Below are 26,308 nucleotides of genomic sequence, written 5' to 3' on the forward strand. Positions count from 1 at the left end.
CTGGTCGGGGTCGACCTACAGGGGCCATTCCCGCGATCCCATCGAGGCAACCGGTATATCCTAGTCGCAGTAGAGTATTTCACCCGCTACCCCGTGGCAATGGCCATCCCTGATAAAACGGCCTTGGTGGTGGCCTGGGCATTCGTGGAACATTACGTACTTAAGCACGGGATCCCAGAACGAGTCCTCACCGACCAGGGTAGCGAGTTCGAGGCCGAGTTGTTCCAGGCACTGTGCCGAGAGTTCGGAATCCAGAAGGACCAAACCACAGCGTACCACCCCCCCAGGCGAACGGTATGGTGGAGCGTATGAATCAGACCTTAGCGGGGAAACTCAAACGTATGGCGGCCGCAAATCAACGGCATTGGGATGAACACCTCCCCTACGCCCTTTTCGCCTACGCCACCACCGTACACACGTCGACGGGACAAACCCCGTTTCTAATGATGTTTGGCCGTGAGTCTCGTTTACCCGCAGATCTGCTATTCGGCGTTCCTTCCCCTAAGCCGGAGGAAGGAAGCCGCCCCGTGGAACACCTGATGGAGACCCTGCGAGAAGCCCGAGGCCGAGCATACCCGCAAGGGGAAGCCGCGCATCGGCGGCAAGAACAGGGCGCCCGACCCTGCATGGAACCCCCCTTATTCCTGACCGGCGCTAAGGTGTGGCTACACACCCCTCGCGTCGGGGCCGGGCAGGTGGGGAAACTGACGACCTACTGGCGAGGACCTGGACCGTGGTGCGGCAGATCTCCCCCTGGACAGTACTAATCTATGGCGGGGAGAGGGGTCGAGAGACGGTGGTCAACGTCCGCCGCTTAAAACCATGGAAAGCGGCCCCGGCGAGAGAGAACCCCGTCGCCCGAAGGCCCCGAAATCCCGGGGAACACGCACCCCTCGTGTTGGGGGGCCTCGCTCACTACATGGGCCCCGCCGGGCCCCCGAGACGCCCCGATCCAGTCAGGAGACGACGCGGACGACGGCTCCTAAACCCTTCTGCTGCTGAGTTTGTGCCCCAGCCTGCAGGTACCGAGGGACAGGGAGAGCCGCAGGAGCTACAGAGGACGGAGCCACCTGCCCCGAGACCAGCCACAAGGTCCGGATGGATCCCCCGGATCCCGCAGCGTTTCCTCGTGGGCGCGGCCCAAGCGAGGTGCTCCAGTCAACCCGGGACGGGGACTGGCACCTCGGGGGGCTATGTGATGCCGCCGCCACGAAGCCGTTCAGCAGGCTCCCCATCTACGACCTCGCCACCACCAAGCGACGGAGCCGACCCCGCGTCCCCCTCACCTCACCTCACATGAACACACCCGCACGAATTTTCCCCCCACCCATAAAGCTGGAAGGGGAGGTCACCTGATCGACCGGTTTTTATCCGAGAAGCCTTATCGGGATTGACTTTCACGGTTTCCGGCGACCAGGGAATTGGACGACCTCCCCCGACGCTACATTGCACTGCGGCGCTGCGACCGGCCTTAAGATGGTATGGTCACGGCGAGGGGCATTCGGCCACCGTGGTTGAAACGCATCCCCCACACACACACCCCCCATGTATCGACGATGCAAGCAGGGGAGAGACGGGACGGCATGATTAGCAGGACTGCAGAGGCTCTTGCGCGTAGTCGCTGATGTTTGGGATAATTACGCTTAAGCGCGCAGGCACCATTGTCAGGGAAGGTAAAGGATTAAGCTGAAAGTATAAATAATCAGGAGAGCGGAGGCACGTGGAGAGCCCGTGCACAAATTCCCACGGCGAGCCTTTGTAATGGACGCCGCCGCATAATCTGCAATAACAAAGGCATGCGTGAGAAAGGGATTAATTAGAATTTACGCCGCGCACGCAGCACATTGATTAGCATATGCGCCGCTCATGAGCGGAGAGTATTCGGGAAGTCTGGGAGAGAGGATAAAAGGGATCGTAGCAAGGTAGAGAGATCTCACTTCTCTTCAAGAGGCCCGCGTTCAAGTCGGCTCCCAGCTCTGCCCTCCGGACGTCCGCGTGACGTGTCCCGACAGCATCGAGGACAAGCCACAGGACGCCGAATACTTCGAACCGTGAGTAGCAAGGTGAAAGGGTATCGTAAGCCGATAAATAGGGAATAGGTCCAGGGGTAGTAGGATAGGCCAGCCTCGCCGATAAGTACTGACTCAACACCTAGTTCCAGGTAGCAGACAATAAATCATTAATAGCGAAGCGTGGTCTCGTGTGATCTTGTTGATCAGTGTGTCGCGTGTGGAGCTGCGTGTGTGCGCGTGCGTTCACTCCGTGTGCGATACAGGTGCGCGATCATAACGTGAGTAGTCAGTGTTGAGTTGGAGTGTGCGGAGCGGCGTGTGTGTGTGTGGGTGTGCGTACGTTCGCTCCGTGTGGGTTGCAGGCGCGCGATTAGGAAAGGGAGGTATCGTAGTAGCGTGTAGAGGGGCAGAATACTACTCGGTAATTAACCATGCCTATTACGCGGACCCGCGGTGGAGGGGAATCCTCGAGCGACGGCTCCCACACCATGGGGAGGAACCCAGCAGCGGTTGGCATAGCAGCGGGGGGGCGAGTGATGATGTTAGCCCGGCCGTTAGCATTATCGAGGGAGGGATCTCGGGGGCCAGCGACCCCGACAGTGTCTCGTCCTGTGGCCCCTATCCTCCGCGCCGCGTGTGTGTGCGTAGGCGTGAACGACGGGTTAACGCGCGGATCTGACCCGCTTAGCGTGTGCCCACGGGAAGCGACGGTAGACTCGCAAGGGTACATGTGAGATAATTCATACGGCTTTGGTTTAGTTTGTGCCCACGGGGGTGTGGGGTGCTGAAAGCGCGTGGTGCAGTGTGTGAACGCTCGTAACGTGGGTGGTCGGTGTTTTTGCCAGTTGCGCGCTCCGTTCTGTGGCCGTGGATACTCGTGCTGCTTGGGGGCTCAGACCCACCGTAAACACCTGTCCCACGGCCCTTTAAACGATCGCTATCAACCGCTCACGGCGGCCGCGCGTGTGCGATAAGCGCCACAGCCCTCCGACCCCCGACCCCCAGCTGCCGTGCTACTTTTAGAGTGTGCATGGGGTTGAGCAGTAGCGTGCGGGTAGTTATTACCAATGTTTGAGGGACGGCACACGGAGGGTGTTTGAATGACTAAGGTGGCCAAGGGGCCAGCTGAGAGTTATGTCTCACAGAGAGGAATCGGGGGGCAGTAGCCCCCAGTTTCCTACTTGTTCGCCATCGTTGTCAACACACGCCCTGGAACTTTTTTCCAGGTGGTCTCCAGAGCCCGGAGGCAGCACATTTATTGTGGTGTTTATGTCAATTTTCAGAAGTGTTCACACTTTTTTTTTACGCATTCTGTAATTTCAACTTGTAACGTGCCGCCACCGCGCCCCAGACAGTATTCGCTTGCTCGAGAAGCGAGCAAACGACTTGGAGGCGAGCGAGGAGGAAAAGGAGGAACCACAGACGAGCGGGAACAAGCGCCCAAGCTCTGTGGGTCCTCTATATATGAAGGTGTTATCAGCCAATCAATGAATGATTCCGCGTGGGAAAAAACCGGAGCAACCCGGAGAAAAACCCCACACGTTCGAGGGAGAAACGCTCTATCCCATAGACATTTTTTTTTTCTGTAGCACCTTCTTCCGGCGAGCAAGTGCATGGCTCCTCATTGTAAGGAGTCTCACAGTATTTGCGCAGTGATCCACCAACCCCAACCCTCGTGGCACGCCACACTGAACCACACGCTGACCTCACCAATGACCACCCTCAACTCACCGCTCTCAACACTTACCACCCACACCACTCACCGCCCCCCACACCCTTTCAGTCATCAGCGCCTCTCACCACCCTGTAACACACTCACCAGCATCGGCACCTCCTCCCCACACTCATTACCCACCCCCCTAATGACCACCCCATGCCCCCCAATGACCCTGCTCCCACCATGCCCCCCAATGACCCCCCACCCATGACTCCCAATTACCCTCCCCTCAATGACCCCCCCTCCAATTACCCCCCCTCCCCCCATGCCCCCCAATGACCCCCCTCCCCCCAATGACCCCCCTCCCCCATGCCCCCTCCCCCCAAAGACCCCCCTCCCCCCCACCCATGCCCCCCAATTACCCCCCTCCCCCATGTTCCCTCCCCCCAAAGACCCCCCCCCAATGAGACCCCACCCATGCCCCAAAATTACCCCCCTCCCGCATGCCCCCTCCCCCCAAAGACCCCCCCAATTACCCCCGCCCCCCCCAATTAACCCCCTGCCCCCCCCTCCCCAGCACTATGCCCCCCCCTCCCACCCATTCCAAACCCCACCCCTCCCCCCACTCCTCTCACCGTGCTCCCCGGTTTTCACGGGGGCGGGACGCTCGGGGTGGGGGAGGGCCGTGGTGGGGTGCCGAGCCGGCCCGACCTCCGGCACGACGAGGGCGCGTGACCAGGGGCTCCATGTGCCACTGAAGAAGGAGTCGGGGGCGGGGGCCGAGCGCACGCGCACAGCGAGGGAGGGGCCCCCCCGCGGGGGGCGAGGTCCCAGACGGAGTTCGGGGGAGCGCAGGAGGCCCGGAAGCAGCTGAGGGGTGCAAGACAAAGACCCCCCATGTAGCCTTAACAGACTGTTGGGGCAAGTGCTGTTAGCGAGTGGCAACATCTATGAAGGAGACAAAGACAAAGATCCCCCGTGTAGCTTCTAACAGACTGTTGGGGCAAGTGCTGTAAGTAGCGAGTAGCAGCACATACGAAGGAGACAAAGATCCCCCGTGTAGCCTTAACAGACTGTTGGGGCAAGTGCTGTTATTAGAGCATGTTTGTTCTCATGTTCACCACAAGTAGTTAATGCAGTACTTGATTCCTTCCTAAAGGTTTCTATTTGGTGTTTGAACATCTTAACACAACTCCAGTTTAATTGCCAAAAAGGATAAATACACATTCTTATTTTTCATACTTTAATACTGGCAACAACAAAAAAGGTCCCATGGGTTTTAAAATAATTTTGAGTTGTCGTGACACTGGCACGCGGTACACGGACACGCGTCACACGGGCACGTGGTACACGAACACGCGTCACACGGGCACGTGCTACACGGACACGCGGTACACCCACCTGCCAGGTTACGGCGCCACCCGTCGCCTTCCGTTGCTGCTGCACCTGGTAGTGCAGCTGCTCCCAGAGCGGGCTTTGGCGGTTGTAGCCGCTGCTCCACCGCACGAGCAGCCCCCAGCACCAGGCTCCTCCGCGTCGCGCTCAGCCCCACAGGAGCGCGGGGCCGGACTGGGATAGTTGAGGGGGGAGAGGGGCGGGGTGGCGAGGGGGGTAGGGGGGCGGAGCGGAGCGGAGCGGGGCGGGGGGAGAGCCCCCCCATGATTAGTGATCAAAAACCGCGCGTTCGGATTTGGGTGCAGGAGCTGCGAATGCACACTGGGTTGTTTCGGAATCGGAATCTGTATTTAAGACTGGGGCAGGAATCCGATGAGCTAAAAAGCTCTTTTTCACCAGGTGTCCCAGTTTTGGGCCCATGGGGTCAGCGAATTACACCAAATACGAAATAGATACAAGGTAAGCAAGTCAAGGTACACGAGGAAGCCACTGGGAGCTATGCACTTTTAAATCATCTAGATTGAAAACTTATTTATTTAAAATTGCTTTGCGTGTGTTAGTTTGTTGTCCTTCCTCCCATACTCCTTTTTCAGACTCGACCTGGCCACAAATTATAGCTCAACGAAAGTAGCTTAGCATCATGTGGACATGTATAGCAGCAAATAATCGAAATGCCTGATGTTGATTTTAAACGTGGAGGAAAAAACCAGAGGACCCGGAGAAAAATCCACGCAACCACGGGGAGAAGATGCAAACTCAAAATATACAGCAGGCATCAGGATCTGGATCGAACCCATGACTTCCTGTATACCAGGCGAGGTAGTTAACATCTCCTAGCCACCGTGATGATGAGAGAAACGCAAACTCCAAATATACCGCAGGCATTAGGATCTGGATCTAACCCATGACCTCCTGTATACCAGGCGAGGTAGTTAACATCTCCTAGCCACCGTGATGATGATGAGAGAGAAAGAGAGACACAACTCAAAATATACAGCATGCATCAGGATCTGTATGGAACCCACGACGTCCTGTATACCACGCGAGGTAGTTAACATCTCGAGGTAGTTAACAGGCGAGGTAGTTAACATCTAGAGGTGGTTAATAGGCGAGGAAGTTAGCATCTCGCCACCGCGGCGCCCTTAAGTTTACATCGCAAGATCGTGAGAGTTCGCGGTTTGGGGTGGTGTTCATCTAACAGTGGATTGACCAACCCCTAAGACATACCATCCATAGCGAGGGGAGGGGGGAATGAGGGAAATCATATATTCCAGAGCTCAGCCTTGGACAGCTCCGGCTAAAAATTAAGCCCTGGTTACGACTACAAGACTGAAATTACTGTGACTGCACGATGCTACGATAACACTTTGTAACACAATTGTTATTCCTGGGTAGTAAGTGTTATTTTGTAATTGCTTATGCCTAAAAAGTATGGAAAATGGCTATTATTCCCCACAAGGACAGTGACCAGGACAGTGATATTTAGAAATTTACCTATTTTCAATGAGAAAACGGGCGAATTTGTGCCTTTTCGTTCACATAAAGTCAGAAGGAAAAAAAACATATGAATCACAATGAACATATATTTATACTAAAGTAATACAAAAAATACTACAAAAGATTTAGAAGTGAGTAGTTTTTCGAGATTTACGATTATACTGTAAATCACTTTAACAAATCAGCCCCCAAATGTAGTCTCCCATCATGTTCCGTTATACTGTCCTTGGTAGCGGCGTTCAAAGTCCAATATATCCTAGTGGAAGCGCTCGACTTGCTCCTCCGAGTACGCTCCCATGATCTCCTTGAATTTGTAGTGACAGAGAAAGGTCACTACTGTGTCGGCCCGTACGAAGGCTGGGGGCCCCAAGGGGGTGCCTGGGGGGTCACGTGGTGGAGGGATCCGGACCCTCCCAGAGGTGGGGGAAGTGAGGCGTGTCCGGGGAAGGGAGGCGTGGCCTGAAGAGAGCCAGCCACGCCGGGGCGGAGCCAGCCACGCCAAACCAAATATAAGCGTGGTGTGAACGCAGAGCGAGGCGGCTGTTGTACTGTACTCCAAGGTGAAGACATCTTCGGTCGTCAAGTCCCGAGTCGTCGTCCTGGGCCAGGCAGGCCGTTGCCTGCCTGGTCCAGTCTGTGTCGTGTTCCAGAGTGTTAGTGAGTTGAGGAAGGTGGTCACCACCTCATGTAGAGTGTTATATTATTTACCGTTTAATAAATAGTGTTGCCTCCAAGTTGCGTGTGTGTGCACCTAATTTGAACCTACTACAAATTTATAAAGATGAGCATCAAGGATATGGACTTTGTGGTACATCCTACAGCCCTTTGTGCCGTAGTTCTTCACCAGTCTCAAACAGCTCCACGTAGTTTTCGACCTTGTGATTGCCCAGGAAGCCACGAACCACTGCGACAAACCTGTTTCAAGCCGCTTTCTCCTTACTAGTGAGCTTCTTGGGGAATTCGTTGCACTCCAGGATCTTTTTTATCTGTGCTCCGATGAAGACACCGGCTTTGACCTTTGACTCAGAGAGCTTAGAGAAGTCTTGAAGGTACTTGAAGGCTGCCGACTCCTTATCTACAGCTCTGACATTGTTTTATGAGGCCCAATTTGATGTGCAGTGGTGGCATCAGCACCTTCCGGGGGTCCACCAGTGGCTCCCACTTGACGTTGTTCCTCCCCACAGAACTCGGTCCACTGCAGCCAGTCCCGCCTGTGGTAGTGCGCCTTGGTGTCCCTGCTGTCCCAAAGGCAAATATAGCAGGTAAAATTGGTAAAACCGCCTTGGAGACCTATCAGGAATGCCACCATTTTAAAGTCTCTGATGACCTTCCAGCTGTACTCATCATACTTTAAGGCGTCCAGCAAGGTCTTGATGCTGTTGTAATCCTCTTTGAGGTGCACCGAGCGAGCCAGGGCAAGAGACAGGTACTTGTTACCATTATGGAGCAGCACGGCTTTGAGGATCCTGGATGAGCTGTCAATGAAGAAGCGCCACTCATTCTGGTTACAGGCGATTCCGATTGCCTCGAACAGACTGGTCACATTTTGGCCGAAGCAGAGCCCATCTTTACAGGTGAAGAAGCTGTAAAAACTTTGGTGACGCTTCCTATGATCTGCGACTTGCACACTTTCATCCAACAAGTTCCACTGCTTGAACCTAGACGTCAAAAGCTCGGCATTGGATTTGGTGAGACCAATATCTTCGACCAAGTCGTTGAGATCTTTTTGGTTGGGGTATTATGGGTTTCTCTCCCTTCAGCTCCACCTCTGAAATTGTCATCTGGATCTACAACGTCTTCCTCGCTCTCTGACTTGCTGCTCTCTTCTAAAGACGGCTGCTTTCTCTGCAAAGGAGTGGGTACGGGGAGCTCATGGCAGTGTGGCACCGGGGCAATGGATTAAGGAAGGTCCGGATACGTGATAGCAGGTGCGTTCTTGTCAGTCCGACGTTTGGAAGGGTCCACCATGCAGAAGTAGCAGTTGCTTGAGTGGTCAGTGGGTTGCCGCCAAATTCTTTGGATAATAAACTTCATGGCTCTCTTTTTCCCTCTGTACCATCCTACAAAAGTACATGTATTTCACCCATGACTAATGTGTAAGAGATTATCGCACCATTTTCATGTATAATATATATATAGTTTTCAATAACATTGAAAATTGTAAAACATTTTAAAAGAAAAAAACTTTAAACACATTTTTTTTACAAATTTTATAACATAAAATTCCGAGCAACAATTGTCCATCTTACCTTACAGAGTTTTTTTGCATTGCTCGCAGGTGAAATGAGGTGCCCAGGGTTTGTCTTGATCCCTGACAGGCATGCCGAAATATGCCTTGTAGGCCTCACACATCTTAGCAGATGCTTCCACAGAGTACTTTTGCGCTCTTGTCTTGATAAATTGGCTGCATACACAGCAAAATGCATCTGCCGGATTCTTGCAGCCTCTTGATGCCATCTCAGAAAAATGCAGATATGTATCCACTTAGGCAGCTGGAACTAAACTGAACTGGTGGGCTTAAGGCCCCTGTATTTATACTACTATTTCTATTTCTGTAAAGTTCTAGAATGTTCTAGAAGTTATTCCAAATCTACTCAGCACTGAATCTATCTGAAATGTTCTCGAAAATAGGTAAATTTCAAAATATCAGTCCTGGTCACGAAAGCAAAGTTTGTGGGAAATAATAGCCACTTTATGTACTTTTGAGGCATAAGCAATTAGGAAATAACACTTACTACCCAGGAAGAAAAAAAGATTGTCACACGGTGTAATTCCTGTGTAGTACATCATCGTCGTCATCAGCCATGGTCAGTCCACTGCTGGATGAGGCCACACCACCGACCATGACCCTGTGGCGTTCGTGGTCCACGTAGCGCCAGCACGCACACAGATTTCGCCGCTATAACAATGTAATAAAGGACTCGATCCTGGGTCTGTCTCCGTTGTCCTTTATTCGGGTTCTTACACTTTTCCCACACGGCCCTCGCTCAGAGCTCTTCCCTTGGCAGCTCCATAGCTGCCCTCGCTCCCGTAGCCCCCACACCTCTACAGCTCCGCTGCAGATCCCCTGTGCAGTCCTCCGGCTGCCCTCACTGCAGCTCCACTGCTGCCTCCTGGTTCCTCCGTGCTCGGTCACCGCTGGCTGGCGGTGCCAAGTCTTACCGTGTGTGGCGATCTCGCCACTCCCCAACCTCAGCCCTGCGTGGCCTCTGTGGCGATCTCGCCACTCTCCAACCTCTGCCCTGCGTGGCCTCTGTGGCGATCTCGCCACTCTCTGTCTCTATCCCCAACTCTCTCTTCCACCCCGCTGGCTGGCGCCGTCATGAGCCCCTCAGCCACCAGGCTGAGGCACGGCGACCACCCAACGTGTTCTCCACTCTTCACTCCCCCGAATGACCCAGATGTCTTGCTGTCTCCCCGCTATAACATCTCCCCCCACGTGACCCTGACTCCTCCCTCTCGGATCGTCACATCCGACCCGCCCATTTACGCCCGCATTACACTACCCTCCCCCGTAGAGAAAATTCCAGCCGTCCTCGGCTGAAACAGAACAAAATAATGCGGGTGAAGGCATCACAAACAGGAGTCCCCCAGACACAACGGAGATTATAACAACAACACAAGTAACGAAAGGGGAGGGATCAGGAACCGGAACAGAACAACAAGAATAATAATAGCACAAAGAACGACAACGGCAACCGACACGCAAGAATGGCACACGCGCACAACCCAAAAATGTGGTGTCTTAGAGCGTGTCCATGTTGTTGTTCCATCCGCTCGGCTCAAGTCCAACATCAAAGAGCAAGTGGTAGAGCAGAATGACGAACGGGCGCTCAATTGCTCCTTTAAGTCCTCATCCAGTTAGCACACCAGGTAACACCCAGTGTGGCAGGCGCTGAAGATCTGTGACGAGAAGGAGAATCCAATCCCCTGAGGCACAGCACAACAACGCACATCTGCATGTCGTACACGACAGCCACCCGGCCCTAGGATAGCGGAGATGATGTAATTCCGGCCCGCTTAAGAAACCCCAATAATTACCCAAAATAAACGCGATGGATGCCCCAGTATTTACATTTTAACAACAATATTATTTACACGTGACAACAACAACAAAAAAAAATTCCTGCTCTTGCCCACCAGCAGTCCTCCCTTAAGGACCAGCACAGACATCACACGTACACAGCATGTACCCATGGTCACTCTCAACAAAACCCCCAGTCGCACACCCTCGCGTGGAGAGAGCCACGCTCCCCAGCGGTAACGTTTAACTCGCCCTAACCCTCACCGTGGTCGTCAAACCACAGCAACATCCACTGATCATACTCTCGACTAGTGCTATTTCGGGGATGAGCAGCAACTCGGCCATGCTCCTCCCTTACTATCCCATCAGCGATGGACACACACCAGCATCTTATAGTCTGACGCTGTATAGCCAAGGGAAGATCAATCCCTCGGCAAGGCCAGACACCAACGAACCCCCCACGGGGCAATGTTCTCTTATAGAGTCAATAACGCCCTAACCCAGATCCCGTGAGCCTCCGGCACACCAGGTTCAGTCTGCCACCGCACAACTGAACCATGACTCCCCGAGCCATATGAGCACACGGCCCATTAGTTTGAGACGTACCACGGAGGTTTCGCCTCCGGGCTGTCAGGTCAGCCATCATCCATAGGCCGATGTGACCACAACTCGTGCATCACCCAATCAACAATGGCAGGCATAACAGATGGAATATTTGCCCCACCGAGGTTTTCCCCCGCGCTCAAAATGGCGGCCCCCTTCGCCAAGCGGGTTGTCGCAATATTTTGCGCGCACTCAAAATGGCGGCCCTTTGCGCAAAGCGCATTGTCGCCATACCCCGCGTGCGCGCAAAATGGCGGCCCAACGTGTGAACACGTGGCCAGTTTTCTCCGTGCGTGCACCCCAGCTGCCCTTTGCTGGGGGTCACAAGACGCATCCCCCGTCACGTTGTAACAACCCCACCAACGATAGATGCACAGCCCCAGCTTGCTGCGCACAGCAGTCATATCGGGGAAATTTTAACCAATATTTTACCAAAACACATTGGTTACACACACCAACCCGCAAAGCAACTCCTGGCTGCATGCAATCAACCGAATGAGCGACGCCACTTGGCGCCAATTTACGGTCCCATCACCCTTAACATCTGAGCCACCCACAACGGCGTCATCGCGCACCCTCATTTTCAAAAAGCTCAATTACCTATAATATACACGCAATCTCGTGTGCACAACACCCATACAACCATATTTTTGGGTCCCCCTCGAATTTGTTACCAATTTCCTAACAGGTACGCACAATTAATAACAATCCCAACCCCAATAGACAACCAATGCATCGCACCCCATAACCATACAGAACGGTGTAACAGCACATGCAGTCAGCATATCGCGATCACACGCGTACATTTAAGCACAATAGCAAGCAGATCTGCAGGCAACCAACACACCATTAATCCTGTCGTAACTTTGCAGCAACAACACAAATATTCTCTCACTTGCAAACAACCACATCGCACGCAGCACCTAGCAGCACAATACACCAAAAAAAATATTTTTCAATTAAACCCGTCGCACACGGTAACCCACGAGATGTACAGCGCAGGATACCCGACGCTCCCGAGTTAATAATTAACTTCGCCATCAAGATAACAACTCCACGCCGCAGCGCACACACACTATTTGACACTCAGCAAGCACAGCAGACTCTCCTTCCATCCTCAACACACACACATACACACTAATTGACACTGAGCAACAAGCAAATAGCGCGTTCATCCAGAACACACACACAGCCCGAACCGCGCTCCGCACGCTCGAGACATGACAAAAATCGCCCCCCGGCACACGAAAGATGGGTGAGGTGTGTGTTAAGGCCGGGTGCGTATCGTTACGACTCGCCCGGGGCTGCAGCAAGCAGAGGACGGCAGGGTGGTAACTTGAGACGCCTCGCAGAACTCGAACGATGACTTGACTGCTCCGTTGTCTCGCACCCGAGCCAGGGCGGGAGAGCTCCCGCCCCAGCAGCTGCAGCGTCCTCTCCTTGCAGCTCCTCCTCGCAAAACAGCAGCTCACAGCAGGCTGCTCACCCCGCGGCACCTCCAGATGGCAGCGCAAGGCTGCCGATGTTGAAGATGGCGGCGTCTTCCCGCCGCGGTGAAGACAAGATGGCGGCTTCCCGCCGTTTCTCCCCTGCCACGCCCAAGATGGCGTCTTCGTGCCGCGTGGCAGATGGTGCTGGCAGCGCAGGAAAGGCAGAGGCCTGCGGATCACCACCGGGCCTCCCCGACGCCATCCTCGGCGTGGTGAGCTCACACAGTTGCGCCAGCACAATTTTCAAGGTCTCCATCTGCGCCGCCATCTGTCTCCATCGTAAGTTGGCGTCCTCCGGCGCAGACAGGTCCACCGACGCGGCGACATCTTGCTCACCCGGACCCGTACTCGTTCCAGCACGGATCTCCTCTTCCATCACAGGCAGGTCCACCGTCTGAGGAAGGTCGTCGTCGTCGGATGATGTAGCAGATGATGGCGCAGGAATATTCTTTCTTCTGAGCTTGTTTGACATGCCGTTTCACTTCTGACACCAGTGTAATAAAGGACTCGATCCTGGGTCTGTCTCCGTTGTCCTTTATTCGGGTTCTTACACTTTTCCCACACGGCCCTCGCTCAGAGCTCTTCCCTTGGCAGCTCCATAGCTGCCCTCGCTCCCGTAGCCTCCACACCTCTGCAGCTCCGCTGCAGATCCCCTGTGCAGTCCTCCGGCTGCCCTCACTGCAGCTCCACTGCTGCCTCCTGGTTCCTCCGTGCTCGGTCACCGCTGGCTGGCGGTGCCAAGTCTTACCGTGTGTGGCGATCTCGCCACTCCCCAACCTCAGCCCTGCGTGGCCTCTGTGGCGATCTCGCCACTCTCCAACCTCTGCCCTGCGTGGCCTCTGTGGCGATCTCGCCACTCTCTGTCTCTATCCCCAACTCTCTCTTCCACCCCGCTGGCTGGCGCCGTCATGAGCCCCTCAGCCACCAGGCTGAGGCACGGCGACCACCCAACGTGTTCTCCACTCTTCACTCCCCCGACTGACCCAGATGTCTTCCTGTCTCCCCGCTATAACATCTCCCCCCACGTGACCCTGACTCCTCCCTCTCGGATCGTCACATCCGACCCGCCCATTTACGCCCGCATTACAACAACAACCCTCCATTGCCTCCTCGATCGCCACTCTGTCGTTATTCCATCGTTGTCGCCGGTCTCGAAAAACAATGATTCCCCATGGCTCAAAGTCACTGTGGATAAGACCATACATAGCCAACCACGCTAATCAGAGGTGCGTTGGAAGGAAAACAAACTAGACACAAAATACAGTTCTAAACAAATGCGTTATCAATTTAGTGTAGTGGTGGTGTATAGTGTAGTGTATAGTAATGTATAGTGTCGTATAAATATTGACTTAAAGCTTTCGTCGCTGCAGGAATTCATACTCTTTGGGTATTTCGGTAAAGTCACGTAGACAGCCAAGTGTGCTAATTGGAGGTGCAATAGAAGGAGACGAAAACAAACGCACAAAACACAGTCTCAAAATAAATTTGTTTGTCAATCTGTGTGATGACGAGTTAAAAGTGCATCGCTCCAGTTGGTTCCTAATATCAGAAGCAAGAGCGTTCCATACGGCCACAGAAGCGCATCTGAAAGCGCGCGATCCAGTGATGACAGAAGCGGGTTGAGCAGGGGGCCCTCACCGCACCTCACCTATGTTACTGAGGTGAAAGACGCGGGTGGTGAGGTTGGTGTAGGGGCTACTGGTGAGGTTGCTGGTGAGGTTCGAAGAGGCGAGCACAGCCGCCGTCGTCTCCTGCTGTAGCCACACAGAGACGGTGGCGAGTGGGTCGCTGAGGGCGCTGGGTAGAGGAACTTGGCAGCTCAGCAGCGAGGGGGTCCCATGAGCCTCCGCTCCCCGCTCCTTCTCTCCGAACCCCGGTGACTCTGGGTCCCCGAGGCCCCCGCTAGGACCTCCTGGTGGCTGGGTACCGTCCTCCGGGGGCCCCGCGCACTGCCCAGGGGCGCAGTGGCACGAGCCGATGAGGAACCTGGGGACGTGGGCACCCGGTCGGTCACCACAAGAGGTGACCACAACCACCGCCACTAACCGCTGCCACCCAACCATAACGATCGTCCCAACAACTACCACCACCATCGTCTTCAACAAGGCTCGCCGCAACAACTACCACCACCAGCATCATCAACAACGATCATCACAGCCACATCAACTACCCCCACCATCATCATCAACAATTATCATCACAGTCACAGCAACTACCACCACCACCATCATCAACAACGATCATCACAGCCACATCAACTACCCCCACCATCATCAACAACGATCATCACAGCCACATCAACTACCATCATCACCATCAACAACGATCATCACAGCCACAGCAACTACCACCACCACAATCATCATCATCAACAACGATCATCACAGCCACAGCAACTACCACCACCACCATCATCATCATCAACAACGATCATCACAGTCACATCAACTACCACCACCATCATCAACAACGACCATCACAGCTACAGCAACTACCACCACCATCATCATCACAACGATCTTCACAAAAACCACCACCATCATCATCACAACCACAGCAACGACCACCACTATCATCACAAGGATCACCACAACCACCTGTACACGCGCTGGTGGTGCGTAGTGTGGTGAGTAGTGTGTAGTACGCTCACCCGTCGATGTACACACCCAGGTGGTGAGTGGTGAGGTGAGTGGTATGGTGAGTGGTGTGGTGAGCAGTGTGAAGTACGCTAACACGTCGATGTTCAACACCCAGCTGGTGAGTGGTGAGGTGAGTGGCGTGGTGAGTGTTGAGGTGAGTGGTGTGGTGAGTAGTGTGTGGTACGCTTACCCGTCGGTGTACACACCCAGCTGGTGAGTGGTGAGGTGAGTGGTGAGGAGCGGCCACTCGCGTCTCTGTGCCGGATCCCAGGAGCAGCTGAGCGCAGCAGGAATCTCCATGCACAAGAAGCAGACCAGTCCCTCACCTACACACACACACCGGCAAGTCCCTCACCTACAAACACACACCCGCAAGTCCCTCACCTACACACACACACACACCAGTTCCTCACACACACCCACCAGTTCCTCACCTACACACACACACTCACAAGTCCCTCACCTACACACACACACTCACCAGTTCCTCACTTACACACACACAAACACCAGTTCCTCACACACACACACTCACCAGTTGCTCACCTACACACACACACTCACCAGTTCCTCACCTACACACACTCACCAGTTCCTCACCTACACACACACACACCAGGCTCACACACACACACACTCACAAGTCCCTCACATACACACACAATCACAAGTCCCTCACCTACACACACACACACCAGTCCCTCACCTACACACACACACACACCCCAGTCCCTCACCTACACACACACACACCAGTCCATCACCTACACACACACACACTCACCAGTTACTCACCTACACACACACCCACCCACCAGATCCTCACCTACACACACACTCACCAGTTCCTCACCTACACACACACACCAGTTCCTCACCTACACACACACACACCAGGCTCACACACACACACTCACAAGTCCCTCACCTACAAGCACACACCAGTTCCTCACCTACACACACACATTCACCAGTCCCTCACCTACACACACACACACTCACCAGATCCTCACCTACACACACACACCAGTTCCTCACCTACACACTCACAAGTTCCTCACCTACACACACACACACCAGTTCCTCACACACACACACACCAGTTCCTCACACACACACACTCACCAGTTCCTCACCTACACACACACACACTCACCAGTTCCTCACCTACACACACACTCACCAGTCCCTCACCTACACACACACACCAGTCCATCACATACACACACACACTCACCAGTCCCTAACCTACACACACACACACACTAACCAGTCCCTCACCTACAAACACACACACTCACCAGTTCCTCACCTACACACACACACTCACCAGTTACTCACCTACACACACACACACCAGTCCATCACCTACACACACACACTCACCAGTTCCTCACCTACACACACACACCAGTCCCTCACCTACACACACACACACCAGTTCCTCACCTACACACACACACACTCACCAGTTCCTCACCTACACACACACACTCACCAGTTCCTCACCTACACACACACACACTCACCAGTCCCTCACCAACACACACACACACACCAGTTCCTCACCTACACACACGCACACCAGTCCATCACCTACACACACACACACACACTCACCAGTTCCTCACCTACACACACACACACACCAGTTACTCACACACACACACTCACCAGTTCCTCACCTACACACACTCCCCAGTTCCTCACCTACACACCCACACACACCATTCCCTCACCTACATACACACACTCACCAGTTCCTCACCTACACACACTCACCAGTTCCTCACCTACATACACACACTCACCAGTTCCTCACCTACACACACTCACCAGTTCCTCACCTACACACACACACTCACAAGTCCCTCACATACACACACACTCACCAGTTCCTCACCTACACACACACATTTACCAGTCCCTCCCCTACACACACACTCACCAGATCCTCACCTACACACACACTCACCAGTCCCTCACATACACACACGCACACTCACAAGTCCCTTACCTATGTAGTGGTGGTGTTGACGTGCGCCGACTGTGACAGTGATGGATCACGGGGCGGCACGGGGTGCGGGGTTGGGCACGCGCAGTGGGCGTGGTATGGACGCGCGCGCCGGGAGTGACAGATGACGGGGCGGCGCGGCGTGGGTGGTGAGGCACGCTGAGATGTGGGAAAACAGGATCGTAGCCAGCGCCCAGTGATTGGTCGAATAGGATGGGTGCTCGCAGCGACGTCCGCAGGTGGGGTATAAAGGGGGACGCGCGAGAGCACTCGGGGAGAGTTATCCAGTTGAAGATCGAAGACGGAGTTGAAGACCTAGTGCCCCGAGACCCCTAGTCCCGCCGTCCTTGTAGGGACCGGGGCCCTGTGTGGCTCAGAGGCGAGACTGTGGGACCCGGGGTCCGACGCCCGCGTGGGTCGGGCTGGGGACCCACAGTCAAGACGGACACCCCGGGCAGGGAGTGTCCAGAGTAGCTCAGTGGGCGTTAGTCGCCGAGTAGCTAAGTGGGTGTTGGTCACCCGAGTAGCTCAGTGGGCGTTAGTCGCCAGGGTAGCTAAGTGGGTGTTGGTCACCCGAGTAGCTCAGTGGGCGTTAGTCGCCAGGGTAGCTAAGTGGGTGTTGGTCACCCGAGTAGCTCAGTGGGCGTTAGTCGCCGAGTAGCTAAGTGGGTGTTGGTCACCCGAGTAGCTCAGTGGGCGTTAGTCGCCAGGGTAGCTAAGTGGGTGTTGGTCACCCGAGTAGCTCAGTGGGCGTTAGTCGCCAGGGTAGCTAAGTGGGTGTTGGTCACCCGAGTAGCTCAGTGGGCGTTAGTCGCCGAGTAGCTAAGTGGGTGTTGGTCACCCGAGTAGCTCAGTGGGCGTTAGTCGCCAGGGTAGCTAAGTGGGTGTTGGTCACCCGAGTAGCTCAGTGGGCGTTAGTCGCCAGGGTAGCTAGGTGGGTGTTTGTCACCCGAGATACTAAGTGGGTGTTAGTCACCTGTGAACGAGTTTGGTGAAATAAAGAGTGTGCTACCCGTGAAGTCGTCTCCCGCCGAGTTACTACATTACACCTACACACACACACCAGTCCCTCACATACACACAGACTCACCAGTCCCTCACCTACACACACACTCACCAGTTCCTCACCTACACACACATTCACCAGTCCCTGACCTACACACACACACTCACCAGATCCTCACCGACACACACTCACCAGTCCCTCACCTACACACACTCACCAGTTACTCACCTACACACACACACCAGTTCCTCACCTACACACACACACACTCACCAGTTCGTCACCTACACACACACTCACCAGTCCCTCACCTACACACACACACACACCAGTCCATCACCTACACACACACACTCACCAGTCCCTAACATACACACACACACACACTCACCAGTCCCTCATCTACACACACACACACACTCACCAGTTCCTCACCTACACACACACACACACTCACCAGTTACTCACCTACACACACACACCAGTCCATCACCTACACACACACCAGTCCATCACCTACACACACACACACTCACCAGTTCCTCACCTACACACACACACACTCACCAGTTCCTCACCTACACACACACACTCACCAGTTCCTCACCTACACACACACACTCACCAGTTCCTCACCTACACACACACACACTCACCAGTCCATCACCAACACACACACACACACCAGTTCCTCACCTACACACACACACACCAGTCCATCACCTACACACACACACACACTCACCGGTTCCTAACCTACACTCACACACACCAGTTCCTCACACACACACACTCACCAGTTCCTCACCTCCACACACTCACCAGTTCCTCACCTACACACACACACACCAGTCCCTCACCTACATACACACACTCACCAGGTCCTCACCTACACACACTCACCAGTTCCTCACCTACACACACACATTCACCAGTCCCTCACCTACACACACACACACTTACCAGATCCTCACCTACACACACACTCACCAGTCCCTCACCTACACACACTCACAAGTTACTCACCTACACACACACCAGTCCATCACCTACACACACACACACTCACCAGTTCCTCACCTACACACACACTCACCAGTCCCTCACCTACACACACTCACAAGTTACTCACCTACACACACACCAGTCCATCACCTACACACACACACACTCACCAGTTCCTCACCTACACACACACACACTCACCAGTTCCTCACCTACACACACACACTCACCAGTTCCTCACCTACACACACACACTCACCAGTTCCTCACCTACACACACACACACTCACCAGTCCATCACCAACACACACACACACACCAGTTCCTCACCTACACACACACACACCAGTCCATCACCTACACACACACACACACTCACCGGTTCCTAACCTACACTCACACACACCAGTTCCTCACACACACACACTCACCAGTTCCTCACCTCCACACACTCACCAGTTCCTCACCTACACACACACACACCAGTCCCTCACCTACATACACACACTCACCAGGTCCTCACCTACACACACTCACCAGTTCCTCACCTACACACACACATTCACCAGTCCCTCACCTACACACACACACACTTACCAGATCCTCACCTACACACACACTCACCAGTCCCTCACCTACACACACTCACAAGTTACTCACCTACACACACACCAGTTCCTCACCTACACACACACACACTCACCAGTTCCTCACCTACACACACACTCACCAGTCCCTCACCTACACACACACACACGCCAGTTCATCACCTACACACACACACACTCACCAGTCCCTAACCTACACACACACACACACTAACCAGTCCCTCACCTACACACACACACACTCACAAGTCCCTTACCTACACACACACACACCAGTCCCTCACATACACACACACTCACCAGTCCCTCACCTACACACACACTCACCAGTTCCTCACCTACACACACACATTCACCAGTCCCTCACCTACACACACACACACTCACCAGATCCTCACCTACACACACACTCACCAGTCCCTCACCTACACACACTCACCAGTTACTCACCTACACACACACACCAGTTCCTCACCTACACACACACACACTCACCAGTTCCTCACCTACACACACACTCACCAGTCCCTCACCTACACACACACACACACCAGTCCATCACCTACGTAATAACAGCCATAGAGGGTTCACGTGGGGATTGGCTTGCCGGTCCTGCTTGTAGCCAATAAGGGTTGAGATAGGGACCATGGCCAATGCGTCATCACGACAGGTCATCAGGAGTGATTGGCCTAGCCATTCGGGGCCCCAGCTAATGGGGAGCCGGATGAGGGGCGTGGTCCCGGGATTGAAAGGGAACCATCGAGAATGGTCGAAGCTGTCCATGAACTATTGGCTGGGGGAACCACGTGACGAAGGTATTAAGAGCGAGTGAGAGAGAACGATCGGGAGCAGACTGAAACTGACAAGAGCAGGGTCACGCGCGGACGGGGGCTCGGGTTGCCACGTGCACGGTGGGGACTTAGTGCGTAGTCTGTCCTCTCTCCGTTGTCTGCCAGCAACAGAGAGTGAGTGAGCAAAGTGTATTGTGGAGTGGAAATAAAAAGACTGATTCCGAAGCCGTCTCCTGAAGGATTATTACACTGGTGTCAGAAGTAATTCTGCGACTGTTTGGACGATCGTCAAGATGTCTAAGCACCTCAGAAAAAAGAACCTGCCCGTGCCTCTGTCAGAGGAAGAGGTCGAGACGGATGAAGATGAGCTGTTGGGAGCTACAGCCCTGGTGCCGCCGGCTGACGACGCTCGCCTCGACGCCTCTCAGCGTCGACCGGGGGAGGATGCGACCACCGCAGGACCGAGAGACGAATGGCGGCTGATGGCGGAGCAGATTGAGTCGTTGCGCGCAATTCTGCTAAGCCTGGTGACCGCGGTGGCGTCCTCACCAGCCGTGGGTCGCCAGATCGCCGATCAGCTGGACGCCGCGGGAAGGGGTCCTGCTATGGAAGCGGGACCCGCCATTGCTCCTGCCACGCGGGAGGACGCCGTCGTCTTGGGTGGGGCGCCTGCGCCGGAGTCGTTGGCCGCCATTTTGGGCGCGCCTACCACAACGCGGCTGCCGAGCGGAGAGCGGGAACGGCGGCCGGAGACGCCCGCGGCACGCGCCTGCCACCGCGGACATCGCCTTCCACAAATAAAAAAATTTATCGCCGGGGGCGATTGGAGTGCTTTTACGTGGCGCTTCGAGTCAGCTTTTAGATCTGTCAACTGGACGGAGGAAGAAGCGCTGGGAGCGCTACCTACGCTGCTCGATGATGTGTCTCTGGGAGTCTTCCGCTCCATCCCGGCGTCCAAGAAGAAGACACTGCGGGATGCGTTCACAGAGATGGCGGAATTTTACGACCCGCCGACATCAGCCACCAGAAAATTTATGTCGCGTCGCCGGGCACCGGAGGAATCGCCGTTGGCCTATCGGGGGGCGTTGATGGCGATGGCCATGGCCGCCTACCCCGATGCAACGGCCGAGCATTTGGATCCACTCATCCTTTCCCGCATGCTGGAGTTGTCTAAGGAGCTCAACATCTCTCTACCAGTGTGCGGCCACGAACCGCTTTCATCGCGGTGGGTGGCGCGCTGCCTGGACGCTAAGTTTAATATCAAGCGGTGGGACCAGATGGCGGCGTGGACGGGGAAACCCGAGATCGACGGGCCGCCTCTGGGGTGGTCTCCGCGACTGGTTGTCCACTACTCCGACGACTCGGGCGACGACGACATGCTGGCTGCTGCTGTCCCGCATAGGATTCCGGGCCGGCGGCTGCGCGACCAGCGGGGCGACTACACGGGCCGACCGCGTGCGAGGGCCGGGTCGTCCGACCACCGGCCGATGTCGGCCGCGTGTTTTAAGTGCGGCAGACGGGGCCACTTCGCCCGTGACTGCCGCTGCCGACCTCTGCTGTCGCCTCCTCCACCAAGGGGACCTCCATCTCCTCTACCTGCCGCGGAGCTGCAACAACCTCAGGCGAGTTGGCACAAATCGGACACCCGGCAGGTCGTGTCACATCACTCATCCACTCGCACTCATTCTTACACTCCTAAGGGTAATTTTACTTCTCCTGCTGCATTGACACGCTCTGCTACACAGTGGAAGAAATTGGCTCGCAGGATTGTGGCTGCGGCGTCGGGCTCGTCGACGGTACGCGGTACCATCGACGGCGTTGACGTCCGTATCTTGGTGGACACTGGCGCATCGGCTACCATCATTTCGGATGTATATTTTCATTTGTTGTCCATTCCTGCGTCGAGAATACGCAAGGTTAATGATGCGTGTGTTGCCGCCAATGGGGGGAGCATGGGTATCTGCGGACAGGTGGATGTGAGCATTGCTATCGGAAATATTACCACCGCAGGACCTGTGTTAATTTCTCGCTCGCTAGCTGTTCCATGCTTGTTGGGTACGGATTTCCTGCGCCGGATGCCGTTGCGAATACGGGTCGACCAGGACTGTTTGGAAATGCCGGGGGGTCGTAGGATGGCGTTCCTGCCTTCCCTGCTGGCCAAGGTGCCTACAGGTAACGCAGTTACTGCTGTAGTTGCGGCTACGGTGGAGGTTCCATCGGGAGCGCAAATGCTTATTCCGCTACTTTACCGAAAACCACTTCAAATGGGAAGGGGTGCGAAAGGCGTGCTATTATCCCCATCGAATTCCGTATCGAAATCTTTTTCTTTGGCGGCGGCACAAACGATCGTGCGCCCAGGTCAGGCACCTTTCATACAGGTCTTGAATGGGGGACCTGATCGCGTTGTTGTTCCGGAGGGATCGGTGCTGGCTCACGCCACTACCGATTTCGCCTCTTGTGAAAAACCGCCGCGCGCTCGGATGCCCGCGGATGGGCCTCCGCATGATCGTTCACAAGAACGCTGGATCGCGGATTTATGCAGAGAGAATTCTTCCTTGTCAAATGAACATAGGAACGCCTTGCGTTCGCTGTTGCTGCAGTACGCTGATGTGTTCAGCAGAAATGATTTGGACCTCGGACGCACATCGCTTTTGTCGCACCATATTGAAACCGGTGCGTCGCCGCCTGTCTGTATGCACCCTCACCGCATGAGCCCGGCGGAAAGGGAACACGTGCGTGGGGCGGTAGATGAATTGCTGGTGGCGGATATTATCTCGCCATCCAATAGTCCTTGGGGCGCACCCGTCGTTTTGGTTAAGAAAAAAGATGGTGGTACGAGGTTTTGCGTTGATTTCCGCCGGTTGAACAAAATCTCGGTAGCGGACGCGTACCCCTTACCGAGGATGGATGACTCATTGGATGCTTTATCGGGTGCTAAATTCTTTTCCACCCTTGACCTGTCCTCGGGCTTCTGGCAGCTTCCCCTCGATGACGAGTCAAAACCCAAAACGGCATTCCGCACACCGCAAGGCCTCTTTGAATTTAATCGGTTGCCGATGGGCCTGAACGCGGCTCCGGCCACGTTTCAGCGGCTCATGGAATTGGTGTTGGCGGGACTGCAGTGGGAAACGTGCCTCATATATCTAGACGATATAATTGTCTTTAGCCGAACGTTCGAGGAACATCTCCAACGCCTTGAGACAGTTTTTCAAAGAATGCGTGCGGCTGACCTTAAGTTTAAACCGAGGAAATGCCACCTCCTGCAACACTCCGTCCGTTACCTGGGTCATATTGTCAGTTCGGACGGTGCATCCACTGACCCTCTGAAAACGAAGTGTATACGTGAGTGGCCCACACCCACTTCAGTGGGTGATGTTCGGCGGTTTATTGGATTCGCTTCCTATTATCGCCGCTTCGTTAAGAACTTTGCGACGTTGGCAAAACCATTACACGTTCTGACTGGCAAAAATCAAAGGTTTAAATGGGGGGCGGAGGAAGAAAGTTCCTTTATGGCACTTCGGGACCACCTCGCCACGGCGCCTACGTTAGATTACCCAGATTTTTCACAGCCGTTCATCCTTGATACGGATGCTAGTGATATCGGCATTGGGGCCGTTTTGTCGCAACGTAAGGACGGGGTTGAGAGGGTGGTGGCGTATGGCAGCAGAGTTCTGTCCCCTGCGGAAACGCGATATTGCGTGACAAGGCGGGAACTTTTGGCAATTGTCCATTTTGTTCGATTGTACCGACCGTACCTGTATGGACGGAAATTCCTGGTCCGCACAGATCATGCGGCTTTGCAATATTCCCTCAAATTGGATCAGCCGTCAGGCCAATTGGCCCAGTGGTTGGAATCGTTACAGGAATTTTCCTTCGATATAACATACCGAAAGGGGGCCCGTCATGCGAATGCTGATGCGCTCTGAAGGCTGCCGCCCGTTCCTCCGTGCACTTGCCTGACGGGCACGCACCGCTGCGCCGCACCGCCCACGTCGCCCTGCCCGGTTATGGGGGCGATAGCGAATGAGGACGACGCAGGGGCGAAAGCGAAAGAGGAGGACCAGCAGGTGTCGGTGGACACCGATGATACCTTACGGCTGCTGCACGCGGTCTGGTTGCGCGAGCAGGAGGCCGATGCCTCGCTGTCTCCGCTACGTAAATTGGTTGGGAAACAGAAATCGCAATTGGCGGGCTGGAAGTGGCAGATGTTCCGGGGTAAGTCGGGATTGCTAATGTGTACCGATGGGGTGTCTGACCGACCACGCTTGGTGGTGCCTACTTCGCTTCGCTACGACCTGCTCCGTGCTCTGCACGCTGATAAGTTGATGCACCTCGGCGTCCAAAAGACTGTGGCCGCGATGCAAAAGGATTTTTTCTGGGCCGGTATGACGGCGGACATCAATGATTTTGTCCGCTCGTGCCATGACTGTGCGAAAAGGAAGCCGCCTCAGAACCACTATGTACCACCGTTGCGTTCCATTGAACTGTCCCGTATCAACGAATTAGTGGCTCTCGACATTCTGGGGCCGTTTCCCCCATCGGCTAGGGGCAATAAATACCTTCTGGTCGGGGTGGAATATTTTTCTCGATGGCCGATGGCCTGGCCTCTGCCCGACCAAACGGCAGCGTCCATCACCGATGCTTTTTTGAATGGGTATGTCATGGACAAGGGGGCACCTGAAAGGCTGCTCACAGTTCAAGGCCGGAATTTCTCCTCTAAATTGCTTAGGGAAGTTTGTGACGCGCTAGGTACAAAGAAAGTTCGCACCTCCCCATACCATCCACAAACAGATGGTATGGTGGAACGATTCAACCGTACCCTTTCCGCTATGCTTTGTCACACGGTCAGTGAAAAGCAAACCGATTGGGACTTGCACATACCAGGCGTCTTGGCGGCATACCGCATGGTTCCGCACACGTCCACGGGATACTCACCGTTTTTTTTTTATGTATGGCCGTGAAAATGTTCCACCCATCGATGTGCAACTGGGTACGCCGAGTAAACAACCGTCCCGCTCCCTGCCTGACCACGTGCGTGACTCGCTTGAACGAGTAACGGAAGCGCGAGAGGCTGCCCGGTGTGCGACGGCCCGTGCTCAGGCAAGGAACGAACGGTACGCGCGTCGATCGCATACTCGCATGCCTTGGTCAGTGGGAGACCTGGCGTGGCTCCACTGCCCCCAGGTACCGGCGGGCACATCCCCTAAACTGCATAGGCCATGGCGGGGGCCTGTGACGCTCGTAGATGTTCGGAACTCGCAAAGTATCCGCGTTCAATACGGCAAACGTCGGTGGTATGTTCATTCCTCGCGACTTAAACCCTATGTTGACGCGCGTGTCGGTCATTCATCCCCAATAGCTGACCTGCCGGGTTCTGCTGGGCCGACTGCGCCGCTTGACACGCCCGTTGATCCCAGGGGGGACTGTGTTGTGCCTCCTGCAGATGAACAGGTTCTGAGGGCTGAGGAAGCCCCCGCTGCCCCCCCTCCAACGGGGCCCGCCCTGGACGTGACCAAGCACCAACAACCGACTTCTTCTTCGAGCCTGCCACCTCCTGTCCATCCGGA

At 54.8% G+C, this 26,308-nt stretch overlaps 1 protein-coding gene across 3 annotated transcripts in view; it reads right to left on the minus strand.

The window, feature by feature from the left end:
• Positions 1–26,308, minus strand: part of LOC144735722 (uncharacterized) — a 70,625-nt gene that overhangs the window by 34,274 nt on the left and 10,043 nt on the right. For all 3 annotated transcript variants that reach the window (XM_078618237.1, XM_078618230.1, XM_078618238.1), the window contains exons 2-5: positions 15,508–15,643; positions 14,327–14,664; positions 5,071–5,238; positions 4,305–4,539 (exon numbers count right to left, since the gene is read on the minus strand). In XM_078618237.1, coding sequence (XP_078474363.1) covers positions 4,305–4,539; positions 5,071–5,238; positions 14,327–14,664; positions 15,508–15,643 — 877 coding nt within the window. The remainder of the gene's footprint in view (positions 1–4,304; positions 4,540–5,070; positions 5,239–14,326; positions 14,665–15,507; positions 15,644–26,308) is intronic.

Source organism: Lampetra planeri, chromosome 3 (assembly GCF_965212315.1).
Source record: "Lampetra planeri chromosome 3, kcLamPlan1.2.h2, whole genome shotgun sequence".
Taxonomy (NCBI): domain Eukaryota; kingdom Metazoa; phylum Chordata; class Hyperoartia; order Petromyzontiformes; family Petromyzontidae; genus Lampetra; species Lampetra planeri.